General features: G+C 38.3%; 1 protein-coding gene across 1 annotated transcript in view; it reads left to right on the top strand.

Moving 5' to 3' along the window:
• The first annotated feature begins 894 nt into the window (after positions 1–894).
• Positions 895–16,769, top strand: part of LOC122085961 (clathrin heavy chain 2) — an 18,016-nt gene continuing 2,141 nt past the window's right edge. Inside the window, exons 1-27 of the mRNA XM_042654589.1 lie at positions 895–1,358; positions 1,910–2,114; positions 3,239–3,327; positions 3,481–3,559; positions 3,690–3,817; positions 5,077–5,175; positions 5,342–5,450; positions 6,036–6,115; positions 6,214–6,441; positions 6,557–6,622; positions 7,051–7,167; positions 9,654–9,851; positions 10,413–10,529; positions 10,740–10,799; positions 11,284–11,370; positions 11,606–11,689; positions 11,778–11,912; positions 12,007–12,069; positions 12,146–12,250; positions 12,327–12,439; positions 12,533–12,785; positions 12,878–13,014; positions 13,101–13,379; positions 13,477–14,479; positions 14,729–15,214; positions 15,347–15,517; positions 15,851–16,036. Coding sequence (XP_042510523.1) covers positions 1,314–1,358; positions 1,910–2,114; positions 3,239–3,327; positions 3,481–3,559; positions 3,690–3,817; positions 5,077–5,175; positions 5,342–5,450; positions 6,036–6,115; positions 6,214–6,441; positions 6,557–6,622; positions 7,051–7,167; positions 9,654–9,851; positions 10,413–10,529; positions 10,740–10,799; positions 11,284–11,370; positions 11,606–11,689; positions 11,778–11,912; positions 12,007–12,069; positions 12,146–12,250; positions 12,327–12,439; positions 12,533–12,785; positions 12,878–13,014; positions 13,101–13,379; positions 13,477–14,479; positions 14,729–15,214; positions 15,347–15,517; positions 15,851–16,036 — 4,722 coding nt within the window. The 5' untranslated portion in view covers positions 895–1,313. The remainder of the gene's footprint in view (positions 1,359–1,909; positions 2,115–3,238; positions 3,328–3,480; positions 3,560–3,689; positions 3,818–5,076; positions 5,176–5,341; positions 5,451–6,035; positions 6,116–6,213; positions 6,442–6,556; positions 6,623–7,050; positions 7,168–9,653; positions 9,852–10,412; positions 10,530–10,739; positions 10,800–11,283; positions 11,371–11,605; positions 11,690–11,777; positions 11,913–12,006; positions 12,070–12,145; positions 12,251–12,326; positions 12,440–12,532; positions 12,786–12,877; positions 13,015–13,100; positions 13,380–13,476; positions 14,480–14,728; positions 15,215–15,346; positions 15,518–15,850; positions 16,037–16,769) is intronic.

The following is a 16,769-nucleotide window of genomic DNA, read 5'->3' as shown; positions in this document are numbered from 1 at the left end:
TTCTTGGTTATTTTAATAAGATTACATGTGACCTTAGAAAGTTTGAAGAAGTTAACTCAAGAAATTCATAATGATCTTGTAGAAGAAGTTGCTTTTAAAAATAAGGGACACCTTAGATTTCAATAACGAAATCATATCATTACGAATCCTTAGAATTCTTCTATTTTTCTATGGTGCGTGAAACCGTTTAAGAATCAATACTGTCATGTCGTCCTATAAATTGATACCAAGACTTAGGTTTGGTCTCGTTTGACTTAACAAGATGGTTCTAAGATTGACACTTTTGGCACTGATGCCAATACAAACCCATATTGAATACTAGAAACCATCATGATAGACACTCTTACAGTGTACAAGGGGTCCTAGAACACCTCCACCAATTGATTTGAGTTTCGTGGTTTAATGACCGAGTACCTTAATAATTTAGTTGCTTTGCCCATATTTGGCTTAATCTATTTTAACTATAGAATCTTTTTATTTATTATGCCTATTTTTGCCTCATTTTATTAGTATTTATCTTTAAACACATTTAAGAGACTAATTTTAAAGAGGACATGTTTAAAGCCCGTTTAAATTAAATAGGTCTATAACCCGATTAAGACCCATTTATGGCAGCCTAATTATAGTCTGAGGCAAACCAGCCCGATTATTAATCGTATCATGTCCACGTTATCTAAACCCATTTAATTAAACAGACATTCATAGTACAATCCTAAAATTTGATCAGGTCTGATTAAACCTGATCGAGACTGACGGCCCGACCACTACACCCGTATCCCCAACCATCGAAGGAAATGGTCGTAAAATAGTGTCCGGTGCTCATATATGTGCACGACGCATGGAGGTACATAAGCACATCAGCACCATTTTGAGATTTTCTTCTCTTTTGGACAGTGTCTGTATGTTAGGACCGACTTTATATTAAGCCTTCGGTTCGACGAGTTAAAAGTTAGATCGCCGATCCTCCTCAGTCCTCATTGGTTTTCGATGGAATTTCCACCGCCGTTAATGTAATTGAAAATGGCTTCGTGAGTCTGTCTCACTCACTCTCTCGCTCTCTCTCTCCCTTATATTTTCTTCAGATCCGTCCCTCTTCCGCTTTCTTCCCCCTCTTCCCCCCCACTCCCCCCTTCGATCAGAGGGTTAAAAAGGGTTTCTCGCCACTCCAGATCTCTTTAGCGACCAAATCATCTATTTTTCGATTCTGCTGCACTTCGTTTCTTGTATTGAAACCCTGGTTTTGAACCCTCGGTGGGGGGTTTCAATCCTCCTTCCAAATCCTCTGTTCGGTTTCAAAGCTCGATCTGGGCGCCATGGCCGCTGCAAATGCTCCGATCACCATGAAAGAGGTTTTAACTGTAAGTTCTCTTTCATACGTAGCTCTTTTAGAGTATCTCCGCTGGATTTGGCATCTGTTGTTAGAATTATGGTTTAATTCTTTTTAAAGCTTGTGTGTTGGACTAATTTGGTGTGGTTCTTATTGTTAGCAAGGTTCTAGTACTTGTTTTGTTTCGATTTTGATTGATTTTTTTTTTCTTTTTTATATTCTGTGGTTCGCATTGACGAATCTACGTTGCAATTCATTTGCGGCGATGAAAATTTTTGAAATAAAATTCTAAGCTAGCTCTGGATTATCATCTTCTTTTAGAGCTCGTGTGTTGAGTTTTTGTGCAAAACTTAGGTAGATCTCGGATCTGTTCAGATCTCAGCTCCAGATCACATTCTCATTATTGGACGCTGGGTATTTCGATGCGTATTTTTAAGTGTTATAAGTTTTGAATTCCCATCTAGTTCAGAAAAAGCTAGCAATGAGGATCGTTTTCTCGTTTCCCTTTTGATACCTTCTTTGATCCTATGAAATTGGCGGGTGTTCCACTAATGACTCTCATTGTATTTGCCGCACTTGCAGTTGCCAAGCGTCGGAATAAATCCTCAATTTATCACTTTCACGCATGTTACCATGGAATCCGACAAGTACATTTGTGTTCGGGAAACAGCACCACAGAATAGTGTTGTTATCATTGATATGAACATGCCTATGCAGCCGCTGAGAAGGCCTATTACTGCAGATTCAGCTTTGATGAATCCTAATTCCAGGATTCTTGCCCTCAAAGGTAAGAGGCTGCTACTTGAATATTTAATAGGTACATGAATCCTAATTTCCGATGTCACTACCTTGTTGTCTTTGAGTTAAAGGAGTTGACAGAATTTCGTTACTTCATCCATTTATTGGTAGAGGTCAAAGAGGAAAGCACATTTTGATGATATATTTCGGTGTTTTTATTTTTGATTGGCACTGGTAATAAAGGGCTATACGTCTTGTCCATGCTGCAACCTTCCTTCAGACATGCCTTGTATGATCATTTTGACCTGAGAGATTGGTTTCTACTTTCGCCTTTTGGTGTTTATTCTGGAACTTGAACTGGCTCGTCCTCTTCTTGGACTGGTTAACCCTACATGCAATCAGAATGGTTTTTTTATATAACTTGAAATGCGTGGTCCCTTTGGGTTATTTGTCATTCTACTTAGGAATAGAACAGTTTGTTTACTGGATGCCATACACTGAGCCATTGACGTGATTTCCATGCCTATCCTACATTGAAAGATATAACTTCAAACAGGTATCAGTAATTCCTTTCGACTTTTGATATCCAGGGTAGAACTGTATAGAGATATGCCCAAACCTTGTTGAGCTTGAAATGCTTACATACTGGGTTGGTGACTAATTTTCTGCTTATATCCTTCAAGTTCAATATCTAAGTGCTCTGTGCTGGTTGGCAGACGAGCAGTAAATTCGTTCCAATGTATGGTTTTGCCCCTCGCTGAGTTTGGTCCTTCTCTTTATTCCAGTATTAGCTAACCCTAATTTTGTATCTTCATAATCATAGTTGTCCTGGCGTCTAGGTGACCCAAGGTGTTGGAGGGCGCTTGGATGCAAGGGCGACATCTTGACAACAGTGTTACATAATCATTATCCATCTTTCCATGTATATGTGCTGGACCTTGATCAGCCCAATGGGTTTGAATTGTTTTATGAGTTGAAATGCTTCTCTTGAATTCCCTCGCTTTCCTATATGTCATTAGTTATCTATGGACATATCTTCTTTCTGTTCTTAGTGGCAGTGGAGCAAACCCGAAGTTTATGTGGTAATTTATTGGGTGAATTAATTTGGTTTGACATTTTGCTGCTTCCTTATATATATATATAATCTAACCGGTAATGATTATCTCTTTGTAGCCCAACTACCAGGAACAACTCAGGATCACTTACAAATATTCAACATTGAAATGAAATCTAAAATGAAATCTCATCAGATGCCTGAACAGGTTATTTTTTGAACCTCTTAAAATTTACAAGCGCTTTACTCATTAAGAAAAATACTCTACAAGCTCAATGCCTGAACTGTTTCTGAAAAGTGTTGTTTTGGAATGAGAGGCTTCTTCAAGTTGTCCAACCCTCCCTTCATGCTTTATGCTTAGGTTGTTTTTTGGAAGTGGATTAGCCCAAAGATGTTGGGGCTTGTGACACAGACTTCTGTATATCACTGGTCAATTGACGGTATGAAGCTTTCACTTCACCATGTATCTGGAATTGTTGCTTCTCATTGATTTTTAATTTCTCAGATTGAGGCTTCAATTACATTATTGAATTGTTTGCAATGATTTTTTCTCCTGTTTTTTTAATGCAGGTGACTCTGAGCCTGTAAAGATGTTTGAGAGGACAGCTAATTTGGGGAACAACCAAATTATTAACTATAAATGTGATCCTTCTGAAAAGTGGTTGGTTTTGATTGGAATAGCTCCAGGCTCACCTGAGGTATGTAGTTGGCTCTCATTGCTGATAATGTTCAAATCATCAAATGCATCTATCTTGTTCAGATGTTGAGATTAATGCTATTTCTAAATGACAACTTTATTTGATGATCTGCTCAAGTTCAAATATCTCATGCCCAGGGATTTACTTGTTGGAAACCGGATTGGTCGAATCGATACAATACCGATCCGGACTGGTCCGTGTTGGCTTGGATCTGTCAGTTTTACCCTTCTTTTCATAAAATATCGGTTGTTTTTAATGATTTACCCTCGATCTGATACTGATATCCAGTCCAAGATCGGCCAGGTATCGGTATCAGCTGATCCGATATACCTCAATCCCTGCTCGTGCCAAACATAACTTGGAATTCCAAGTGGACCCATTAATAGACATTGAGACACACTTTACTATGAGCTCAAAATTGGATCTAAGGAGTAGGCATGGAGTCGTGGGAATCTTAAATTGAGAGGGGGTGGAAAGGGTTCACCCTAATACCAGTCCCAGACAGTATTATTCGAGTACTGTGCATTCATATTGTGAAAAGAGTAGAAACATATACATTCTTTTGGAAATATTATGAAAGAGTTAATTTTCCCCCAGTCAGACAGATTCTGCAGTTGAAAGATGTATTTGAGGAGTCTTTATGAGGTAAATTGTACAATAAAGACTTTTGAACCAGTAAAACAATGAACTCACTTTTGCCCTCAGGATTAGATTTTTCCAAAACCTATTGCTTTCTTCTGTTTTCTTTCCTCCATAGGAAAGTAATTACTATTACCTCTCAAAGCAAAAAAAGGTTCTCTCTCCATGAATTTTCGCTGTTAAGTGATGGCTGATCTACTTTGATTCAGTATAGACATGTAACTGGGTATAATGCAGGCTCCAATGGAACTATGCCCTTGTTGTCTCTTGTTGAGTGTATATTGGTGGCTAATGTTAGTCTGAACATATGGATCATATTGTTATTCCAACTATTTGATGACTTTGCCTTTTTTTTTTTTTGTGTTCTTGTAGCTGAGCTCCACAGCTGTATACAATGCTATTTGTGTCTTATTTTTATTCTTGTTATTTAGTTATCCAGTAGGATTGGCTTCTTGTACTGTGCTACATGTTTTATTGCTTTTTATGTGGCTTAAAACATGTTTGCAAGTTTACCTTTATTCTCTTATGACTTCTCCTTTTCTTTTGGGCCCTTGGGGGGGGGGGGGTAATGACATTGTTGGTTTCTAATTCTACGTTTAACATTTTGAATGTGACTTTAGAGGCCACAACTGGTTAAGGGGAATATGCAGCTTTTTTCTGTGGATCAGCAGCGCAGTCAAGCTCTTGAAGCACATGCTGCATCATTTGCCACATTCAAAGTGCGATTCTTTCCTCACTCTTTTGATTGTGAGCTTAGATTTTTTAGTACAAATTTGTGCATCTATATTTATGATTTTATGTATGTATGTGTATGTACTTTCTTTGTGTATACTTGGTATTGTTCTCTGAAAATGGGTATTATGTTTGTCTGCATGTTGTTTATAGGTTCCAGGGAATGAGAACCCTTCCACTCTTATCTGTTTTGCCTCGAAGAGCACCAATGCTGGCCAAGTTACATCGAAGTTACATGTGATTGAACTTGGTGCCCAACCAGGTCAACTTCTACTCAATTATTCATGCTGATGTAAGCTGTGTCTGGCTGTGCTCCCTATGTTGGGGGAAAGGAAAATCAAGAGAAAAACAGGACATGCTATTGTTTGGTTGCATGAATGGGAGAAAAGCTAGGGAAAAAATAACTACTCTTGGGAAAGGTTATCCCTGGTTTTGTGCCTCGCTTATTGCATGGGAAAACACTGGGAAAAGATAAATTGAGGGAAAGCTGGTCATGGGGCTCTCCACTCTTTTTCACAGGGGGTGGGATATAACTACAGAAAGCCTTGTAACCAAACAACAATGATAGAACTTTTCATATGTTTTCTTTCGATTTTCTTAGTACAACCAAGCAAGTGAAGGATATATATATTATTTCTTTTTCCTTTTGTTTTCTTTCATCAGAGAAAACAACCAAATCCAGCCTTGGGGATTAGCTTTGATACATTTTCTTAAATATGTATTTTAACTTTATTGGGATTTTTTATGCTGTTTGTCTTGAACATCGTTGTCTTACTTTTCTGCAATCTTGAGCTAATTTTTTGTTATTGTTTCATTTATATATTGTTCTTGTAACTTCTTCTTGCAGGCAAACCGGGCTTTACGAAGAAACAAGCGGATCTTTTCTTCCCACCTGATTTTGCTGATGACTTCCCAGTTGCAATGCAGGTTTTAGTTTTACTCAATTCTCGTGTTCTGAAGTACCATTGAATTGTAGTTATAATAGTTGCCTTAGTGTTGAATTACTTTCTTTTCTTCTTTGACAGATATCCCACAAGTACAGTTTGATATATGTGATCACAAAGCTTGGACTTCTGTTCGTGTATGACCTGGAGATGGCAACTGCTGTTTACAGAAATCGTATAAGCCCTGATCCTATATTTCTGACAACAGAAGCATCTTCAGCAGGAGGCTTCTATGCTGTCAATAGGCGTGGGCAAGTCTTACTTGCTACTGTAAATGAAGCAACAATTGTGCCATTTGTCAGCGGCCAAGTATGTAACAAGCTTGCTTTTTCAGGAAAAAATCCCACTGCAAATTAAATTTATTTTAGGAAATATAAATTATTTTTTTAAAGGTATTCACTAATGCTTCTTGTGACTATTGTAGTTAAACAATCTGGAGCTTGCTGTCAATCTTGCTAAAAGAGGAAACCTTCCTGGGGCAGAGAATCTGGTAAATCTGATAGTCTCTTTTTCTCTCTGTTGCCCTTATCCGTCAATCCTGGATGGTCTTTCAAGACTGGGAAAGAGTGGATCTTGGATCCATCTCTGCTGATGTGTGATTTAGGAGATAATGGTGGCAGATAATATTTTTCAGAATTCATTAAACATCAATTGAAAAGAACTGTGTTATGTTTCTGCTACTGGGGGCTTCTTTATTGGATGTGAAAAATTAAATGCTGCCTTCTAAGCTTCTTTATTGGGAAGTTAATTTATTGGTGTGCAAAATTATATACTGCCTTCTAAGTTCTAAACATGTTTTACTTGTTAGGATACTAGAGTTAGTGTGTTTTCCTGTTAGATCAAACTACGGTTCCTCATTTCATGTTATATATTTCAGTTTCATGTGGAAATGTTTCTAATCATCATTTGTGTTTTCAGGTTGTCCAGCGATTCCAAGAATTGTTTGCGCAAACAAAATATAAGGAGGCTGCAGAGCTTGCTGCAGAATCTCCACAGGGACTTCTTCGTACTCCTGATACTGTTGCAAAATTTCAGGTACTTGCATAGATTTCTTTGGGTTTTCTTTACTTATATGGAACATGGTAATACTTTGTTGTGCTCATACTGTATTCGCTAAATGACTTCATACTTGGTTCAATTTCATTCTCTCTCTCTATCTCTCCTCTCATTTCGTGTGTCCTAAGAAGGGTTTCAAGAATTGGGAATCGGATCGGCAAATTTCTCGATTCAAATCGGAATCGGTGGTCAGCGATCTTGATTCTTGACGATTAGATATGGCCAATTCCTGGAAAAAACACAGGAATCATTGGAATATTCCTTGGACTGGCCAACTCTAGGCTTTTTCAGACTGATTTTGTCTGATTCCATCCCCAATTCCACGTTTTCAAAACCCTGGTCCTAAGGAGTCAATGCTTCTCTCAGCAACGGAGAAGAAAGTTGTGACACCCCAAGCCCTGGGTAACAGGAATGGTGCTGCCCTCACGGGTAATGATAAAAATATCAATAAGTCCATAATTTAAATTCTAGGTAAAATCTTATAATTAGCCCTTATTAAATTCATATCAGAATTCATCATTTATCTATCTATAACATCTCAGATATTAAGGATAATAACATTAACATTTCCAACTAGCAAAGTACTGTGGCTACTAACTAATGAGAGCATCTGTAAATTATGTATGTTGCATTCAACTTTAAATTCACTACTGCACATAACAAGTTCTCACAAGTACAAATTACAACAAAGTATATCCATTTCTATTGTAGTTTCAAAAAGTAAGCAAGCTGCAAAATCTGCTCAACTGGGTCTCCCTTTGAGCCATGCCACACCTCTAGTGATTTGTGGGAAATAAATAATGGAGTGAGCTAAACAGCCCAATAAGATAGAACATGCATGAACACAAACAATACAAAGATATAGATTTCCATAAATCTTTCATATACATAGCCTTTTCTTAACTTAAGACATAATAAGTCAAAGCATTTATGAACAACTGTAAACAGTTTAGGGAGTAGATGAGAAATACTCTTTTTAACTTTAAAACAAAAAATTCTTCCCTTAAAATCATTGAGATATACTACCAATTGTAATCATAAGTGTGGGGCATCTCATATATCATAGAGTTACAACCCAGCCTCATAACCACGGGCTAGGTGGCACACATGCAAAACCACCGGCTAGGTGGCACATCATATCTCATCCCATCCTAGATGGGTCATTCCGCTGGCTAGGCGAAGCATCTCGCGGCTAAGCGAGGAACATAACATAATCTATGCCTCATCCAACGCATAACCCATATTGGTAAGGGATGTAGTCCTGTCACAGTCAACCATCCTTTTATTTATTTTCATTATATTTCCTTAAATGTCTCCCTGCACCATTCTCAAGTACAATCATAAACCACTTTCTGAACATTTCATTTATATAAACCATACACAAAATCATTCATTAAATCAAACTCCATCCATTCCATATTATCATAGCACCATTCAAATTCTTCTAAGAAAAACCCGCTCATGAATTAACATGAGGAAATTGGTGCATAAATACATTGGTGAATTATGTCAAGTTCCACTTACACGTCGATCTGCTAACTCAGAAGTTCCAATGATAATCCACTCATTCAAGGGTACCGCCACCTATATATACAAACAACAATTCTTTGAGGATTTCATTCCATATGGACGGTTCAATAACAATCTCGCCCTTAATATTTTCCTTAAATAATTATTTTATTTTTATTTATCTATTCTCCAAACCTCCACATGTATATAGGGTTGTCCCTTACTTTCTTGGAGCCTTCTACTATAAGGAAATCCGGCCAGATTCCCTCTATCACTTTTCTTTATATTACTTTATTTTAATACCTTGTCTCTTACCTTCATTCCTATTTTCTCTCAACTTCTTCAATCAAGACAAAAGGACAACCCCCCTCTCTCTCTCTCTCTCTCTCTCTTTTATACAATAACGCCCTCGGTTGCCTTCTCTCTCACTCTCCATCCTCCTATTTTGTCTCCTTCTTTCCCTGTTTTGTTTTTTCTTTTCTTTTTAACTAACCGAATTCTTTCTCTCTCTTCCTCATACCTTATTTCTCCCTCTTCCCTCTCTTTCCTTCTTTCTCTATTTCCGTTCTTAATAGATAAAAAACTGAATCAAAACAATAGCTAAATTTACCTAAACTGTCCTCCTCCTTCCTTAAACTTCTTTCTTCCTCGTTCTATCTTCTTTTCCTTCTTCTGCGGTAATTGAAAACCGCCTTCTCTTCTCTCATATATATATATATATATTAAAACCTGCCACCACCTCCTTTAAATGTGGCTCTCTCTCCCCTAAACCCCTTATAACAAACCACCTCCCCTGTTGATAACTATTAACATAAAGTGTTAATATATTATATATTATTATCATAACACGTGGGTGTTACAAAAGTGCTAGCTGTTGTTTCTCTGTATTTGTTCCGCAATCCTTTGTAAACTTCAAAATGTGCCATTCTGATGATTATCTTGCATTTGCTTTACAGAGTGTTCCTGTGCAAGCTGGGCAAACACCTCCCTTGTTACAGTATTTTGGGACACTATTGACGAGAGGAAAGCTCAACGCATTTGAGTCGCTGGAATTATCGCGCCTTGTTGTAAATCAGAATAAAAAGAATCTTCTGGAGAATTGGTTGGCTGAGGACAAGCTAGAGTGCAGTGAGGAGCTTGGAGATCTTGTTAAGGTTTGGCTAGGGATTTTAGATTTAACTTATTCGTTGTTGATCCTTTTGTTTCTATGAAAATTTGAAGGGTTATGATATTCGCAACTTGCCACATTGGCAAATATAGTGGGAATTATGTGATAACATATCCATCTTATTGGTTGAGTTCCAGCCCAAAACTGGCAAGGGAAGTGCCTTTAAAAGTGAGTTGAAAGTTACAGAAAATTACAGAAATGGCACATATTCCATTACAGTTGAATAATTGTAATTTTATGGAACTTTTTATCTCACCTTTGTGTTTGGCTTCCTCTTATCATATAAATCCACACCCACTTCCGTCCATGTCTGCAGTGTAGCAAGAAAACTTGACCTTGCAACAAAATAAAACATCAATAAAAAGTTTACATTTATTTTTTGCAAAAAAATGAAATGAGAAATGCCTAAGCCCCTTATCACAGCTGGGTTTTTATCAAAACATTGCTTGCTTTGTCTGGCATGTACTTTAAGCCTTTTTGCACTCTATTTAATTTATCGTGGGTTCTTTTCTCTTTATTGATAGCGTGATGTGTTTTCCTGTCATAGACGGTGGATAATGATCTTGCTCTGAAAATATATATCAAGGCTCGAGCTACCCCAAAAGTTGTCGCAGCTTTTGCTGAACGAAGAGAATTTGATAAGATTCTTATATACTCAAAGCAGGTAAATGTAATGCATGCTTTCCTATATTGGGAATGGTCCAAATATTGATAATATGATTTTTGTTTTATTAAATCCAAGAGCTACCCTAATATTCATGTATTTGAGATTATGGTCGGTTTTATGGCTTATCTTTATTATGTGGCGTTACTGTTACTGCTATTTTTTTTTTAAATTCTTGATGGTGGATCCATGCTTTCTGCATAAATGCAGGTTGGCTACACACCTGATTATCTCTTCCTTCTGCAAACAATTTTGCGAGCAGATCCCCAGGTATTTTTTTTATTATTCATTGGGAAGAAATCTTTAAGAGATTTCTATTTTCTGTCTATTATCTAGTTGGCTGTGAAAGTAGAAAACTTGTAATCAAATTATCTTCTGTGATTGACATTACGGGTTCCGAGGTTGATGGAGTTTCCGATAATTGGTTGCTATACTTATTGTTAGCAGCTGAATTACCTTTTTTTTTTTTTTTTTTTAATTATCTAGGTAATTGTTGTGAGTTACAGTTATCCTTCATTGAATGTCAGTTTTCTTGTTGATGAATTTGCTTCTTCTCTTTCATGGCTTTTGGTATTGGGCTATATTGATTTTCTTTTGGTTCATATGAAATCTCTTCTACCGAGTTGGAAATTGTATTATAAACTGTTTCTGAAACCTCATGCAGATTTACTGTATTATATGACTTTATATACATAAATCTTCTTTGGTACGTATTCTGGTTAAGTGTTACTCAGAACTTCTCTCTGCATGGCAGGGTGCTGTTAATTTCGCTCTAATGATGTCACAAATGGAAGGAGGTTGTCCAATTGACTACAACACTATAACAGATCTTTTCCTTCAGGTTCATCCATGACTTTTGCTTTTTTATCTTCTTTCTTTTCAATCCTTTATTTTTAATCTTTCATAAAAGGGTTTGCCCATGGGCATCTTACTGTTTGGAATATATATATATATATATATATAAACAGTGATGGATGTGCTTCGCAAACACCAGTCTCCAACCATCTATGACATCCTTCTGTTATTGTTTTTAGAATAACATTTAACACAGTTTCTCTTGGCATTGTTAACTCCAGAGGAACCTGATCCGAGAGGCAACAGCGTTTCTGTTAGATGTTCTGAAGCCGAATTTACCAGAACATGGTTTCCTTCAAACCAAGGTTATTGTTTCCCCTTTGAAGGCAATATTGTAATCAGCACTCTAGCTGAAACTTTCCTACAAAACACCGTAACATTGCCTTTTTACAGGTTCTGGAGATCAATCTGGTGACGTTTCCAAATGTAGCCGATGCCATATTAGCTAATGGGATGTTCAGTCACTATGATCGTCCTCGAATTGCACAACTTTGTGAAAAGGCAGGTCTATACGTGCGTGCTCTTCAGGTAAAATGGCTTCTTGAAATGTGTGGAAGGAAGATCTCATGTATTTCACGGTTAAGATTTACTCAGTGGATTAAGCATTATGTCCTTCATGCAGCACTATACTGAATTGCCGGATATCAAGCGTGTCATTGTGAACACGCATGCCATTGAGCCACAGGTCTGTTCGATTAGATCTTACATTTTGTAACCTTAGTATGGATGTAACCTGCTACTGAATGTATGTTTTGTTCCAGTCCCTTGTAGAGTTCTTTGGAACTCTCTCTAAAGAATGGGCACTGGAGTGTATGAAGGACCTTTTACTTGTGAATCTGAGAGGGAATCTGCAGATAATTGTGCAGGTAATGCTTATTTCTTTTGTTGTATTTTGCTGCTATTCTTGTTCTTGGATTGAGGCTCACTGATACGTCCTTGCAGACTGCCAAAGAATACTGCGAGCAGTTGGGGATTGATGCATGTATAAAACTCTTTGAGCAATTCAAGTCTTATGAAGGATTATACTTCTTCTTGGGGTCATATTTGAGCTCCAGGTATTTCTTGCAAGATAAAGAAGCATTTTCTTTTGTTTTGTTTGATCTAAGCAATTCTTTGGATCATTATTATGTCTTTTGTATTTATTACAGTGAGGATCCAGACATTCACTTCAAGTACATCGAGGCAGCTGCTAAAACCGGGCAAATTAAAGAGGTTGAGCGTGTGACAAGGGAATCAAACTTCTATGATGCTGAGAAGACAAAGAACTTTCTAATGGAAGCAAAGCTTCCTGATGCACGGCCCCTTATTAATGTCTGTGACCGATTTGGGTTTGTTCCGGACCTCACCCACTACCTGTACACTAACAACATGCTGAGATATATTGAGGGTTATGTTCAAAAGGTAGGAGTTTTCAGGCACTTTAGTTCTGCTTCCTATGAACATTAAAGGCAAAGAAAGTCAAATGGGCCTAAGTTCTCTTTTTTGCTTTATAGGTCAACCCAGCGAACGCTCCTCTAGTTGTGGGGCAGCTGCTAGATGATGAATGCCCTGAAGATTTCATTAAAGGCCTTATTTTATCTGTGCGGTCCCTACTTCCTGTGGAGCCACTTGTTGAGGAATGTGAAAAGAGGTCTGGTGTCTCTTCCACTGTTTTCCCTTTCCCTTTACCTCTTCTTTTTCTCTTTCATTATCCCATGATCTGTTCTTGTGGTGCAGGAACCGCCTTCGTTTGCTCACTCAGTTCTTGGAGCATCTTGTGAGTGAGGGAAGCCAGGATGTGCATGTTCACAATGCCCTGGGTAAAATCATAATAGACAGCAACAATAATCCGGAGCATTTCCTCACCACAAATCCGTACTATGATTCACGTGTTGTGGGTAAATATTGTGAGAAACGTGACCCCACCCTCGCTGTTGTTGCTTACCGGAGAGGGCAGTGTGATGATGAGCTCATTAATGTCACAAACAAGAATTCATTGTTCAAACTTCAGGCCAGGTTTGTACTTCTCTGTCCAGTATGTACACATAATATGTGTGCAGAGGTTCTTCTGGTGCTTGGGGTTTATTTACCTTTCTTTTCTCTTTTTTTCCAGATATGTGGTGGAAAGGATGGATGCTGACCTCTGGGAGAAAGTTCTGAGTCCTGATAATGAGTATAGAAGACAGCTAATCGATCAAGTGGTATCTACTGCCTTGCCTGAAAGCAAGAGCCCAGAGCAAGTTTCTGCTGCTGTTAAGGCTTTCATGACTGCTGATCTTCCCCACGAATTAATTGAGCTTCTTGAGAAGATTGTGCTCCAAAACTCTGCCTTCAGTGGAAACTTCAATCTACAAAATCTGCTGATCCTGACAGCTATTAAGGCAGATCCATCAAGAGTAATGGATTACATTAACAGGTTAGACAACTTTGACGGGCCTGCTGTAGGAGAGGTGGCTGTGGAAGCACAACTGTATGAAGAAGCATTTGCGATCTTCAAGAAGTTCAACTTGAATGTCCAGGCTGTAAATGTCCTGTTGGATAACATTCAAAGCATTGAGCGTGCTGTGGAGTTTGCATTCCGTGTTGAAGAGGATGCTGTTTGGAGCCAGGTTGCCAAGGCCCAACTCAGGGAGGGTCTAGTGAGTGAGGCAATTGAGTCATTTATCCGTGCTGATGATGCCACTGAATTCTTAGATGTCATTCGAGCAGCAGAGAATGCTAATGTGTACCACGACTTGGTAAGGTATCTTCTGATGGTTAGGCAGAAGACAAAGGAGCCCAAGGTGGACAGTGAGCTTATTTACGCATATGCCAAAATTGATAGGCTGGGTGACATTGAGGAATTCATTCTCATGCCAAATGTTGCCAATCTCCAAAATGTTGGCGACCGGTTGTATGATGAAGCCCTTTATGAGGCAGCAAAGATAATATTTGCTTTTATTTCTAACTGGGCCAAGCTGGCTGTTACACTTGTGAAGCTAAGACAGTTTCAAGGTGCAGTCGATGCAGCTCGAAAAGCCAACAGCTCCAAGACTTGGAAGGAAGTATGCTTTGCTTGTGTTGATGCTGAGGAGTTCCGCTTAGCACAGATATGTGGGCTTAACATCATTATACAGGTGGGATGACCTTTTTTAATGGGTAACATCTGTTATTTTTCTTCTGCATTTATATTATTTGGGTTGTGCCTCCCAAATTTATTGTCTGAAGATTGGTTTGATTTATCTGATGTTGGCGACCTTTTGGTCTTCCACATGCTACAGGGTCCTGTACCTATGATTCTTTGCTTAACATGGTTATTTGTTGCTCAGATTCTCTCTCTTTCGGAAGTCTGTTAACGTTTTAACTTCTTGTTGTGGTTGTTCTAGGTGGATGATTTGGAAGAAGTCAGCAATTACTACCAGAATAGAGGATGCTTCAACGAATTGATTAATCTGATGGAGAGTGGTCTAGGATTGGAACGTGCACATATGGGTATCTTTACTGAATTGGGAGTTCTATATGCTAGATACCGTCCAGAGAAGCTTATGGAACACATCAAACTGTTCTCAACACGTCTTAACATTCCGAAGCTTATACGGGCTTGTGATGAGCAGCAACACTGGATGGAACTCACCTATCTGTATATACAATATGATGAGTTTGACAATGCTGCGGCTACCATCATGAACCATTCCCCTGAAGCCTGGGATCACATGCAATTTAAAGATGTTGCCGTCAAAGTTGCGAATGTGGAGCTCTACTATAAGGCTGTGCATTTCTACTTGCAGGAGCACCCTGATCTTATTAATGATCTTCTCAATGTACTTGCACTTCGTGTGGATCATACACGTGTAGTGGACATAATGCGAAAGGTATTTCTTATTATTTTGGTGAAATTGCGTTTGTATCTTTTCCTAACCCAACTGGCTTTCGATAGTATACATGTTGAAGCTCTTGAAGTATTGATTTGGAGTCGATTCTTAATAATCCTTTCTGGATTCCAGGCGGGTTATCTTCACCTTATCAAGCCATACATGGTTGCAGTCCAGAGCAACAATGTTGCTGCTGTGAATGAGGCTCTAAATGAGATATATGTTCAAGAGGAAGATTATGATAGGTTAAGAGAATCAATTGATATGCATGACAACTTCGATCAAATAGGCCTTGCACAAAAGGTAGCTGAAGTTCTACTCATAGTTCTAAATCCCGTTTTGTAGGCCATTTCAGTCGGACTGAAATGAGAGAAATACTGAAATTTCACTGCTGAAACAGTGCATTTTTTTTCCGTGAGTTTTACTCGGCCATTTTGAGGGGTTTCCAACGAGAATGACCAAAATTTTGATGAAAAGTGCATTTTTGTGATGAAAATTATTCTGCTTCTGGTTTTGCCTCTTATTTCATCTTGAGCATGTTGAAACTAGCAAAATTTTGAACTACGGTTCTAATTTGTTATTGGCTATCTCTCCTACTGCAGTCCTTATTAGTGCCGTTGAAATATGTATTAACAGGTTGAGAAACACGAGCTTCTGGAGATGAGGCGCATTGCTGCTTATATTTATAAGAAAGCTGGACGATGGAAGCAGTCCATTGCATTGTCTAAGAAAGACAATCTTTACAAAGATGCCATGGAAACATGTTCACAATCTGGTGACCGTGAGCTTTCGGAGGAGTTGCTTGTTTATTTCATTGAGCAGGTATGGGATTCAATAATAATCTTTGTTTTTAGGTTGCAGCTGTCGCCTATTCTTAGAGTTGACCTGATCATTTTTTAATATTGGAACTGTAGTTAGATTTTACTATTTCCAGTTTGTCACCTTTTGGAATATCAAATGTTAAGACATATAAGGCTTTTCCTTGGGTAGTAGTATCTCATTTTGGCTAATTTCCAGCAGATGGTTGGAACAATAATTTTTTCCCCAGTTCTCTTCCTTAAAGTGAGACATTGGCGGCTATTGTTTTATTCCCTTCGCCTTTCCTGACTTCACTATTACAGTTATTACTTATTTTTCTAGTATTTGGTCCTTGATATTTCTTATCTAGACCCATCTTCCCTGGCAACTTGTTGTGGATGCCTGGTGCCTAATTTTGTTTTGCACCAGGATGGACAATTTTTTTTTCCTGGTACTTTAATACATATATTGTTTTCTTCTTGTTTCTATTATGTTGGAGGTCTTTTTCTTCCTTTTCTCCTTCCTAATATCCTATTGGATGCAATCTTGGCCAGTTCCAACCAAGAAAGTATTGCCTAATTGTGCCTTAGACCAACACATCAAAGCACTCAACTGAGGACCTGATGCAGTTACATTAGACTATGATCCCGTATGGAAGTGCTTAGGCACAAACTTGGGCGTAAAGCGTCTGTAGGTGGCTTTTCAGGTCTGCCGTCAAATCCTAGGGCTCAACCCTGGATAGGCGGTGGAAACTACC

This window comes from Macadamia integrifolia, chromosome 8 (genome assembly GCF_013358625.1).
Source record: "Macadamia integrifolia cultivar HAES 741 chromosome 8, SCU_Mint_v3, whole genome shotgun sequence".
Taxonomy (NCBI): Eukaryota; Viridiplantae; Streptophyta; class Magnoliopsida; order Proteales; family Proteaceae; genus Macadamia; species Macadamia integrifolia.
Note: the sequence above shows the minus strand (reverse complement) of the source record. Positions and strands in the feature narration are given on the sequence as shown.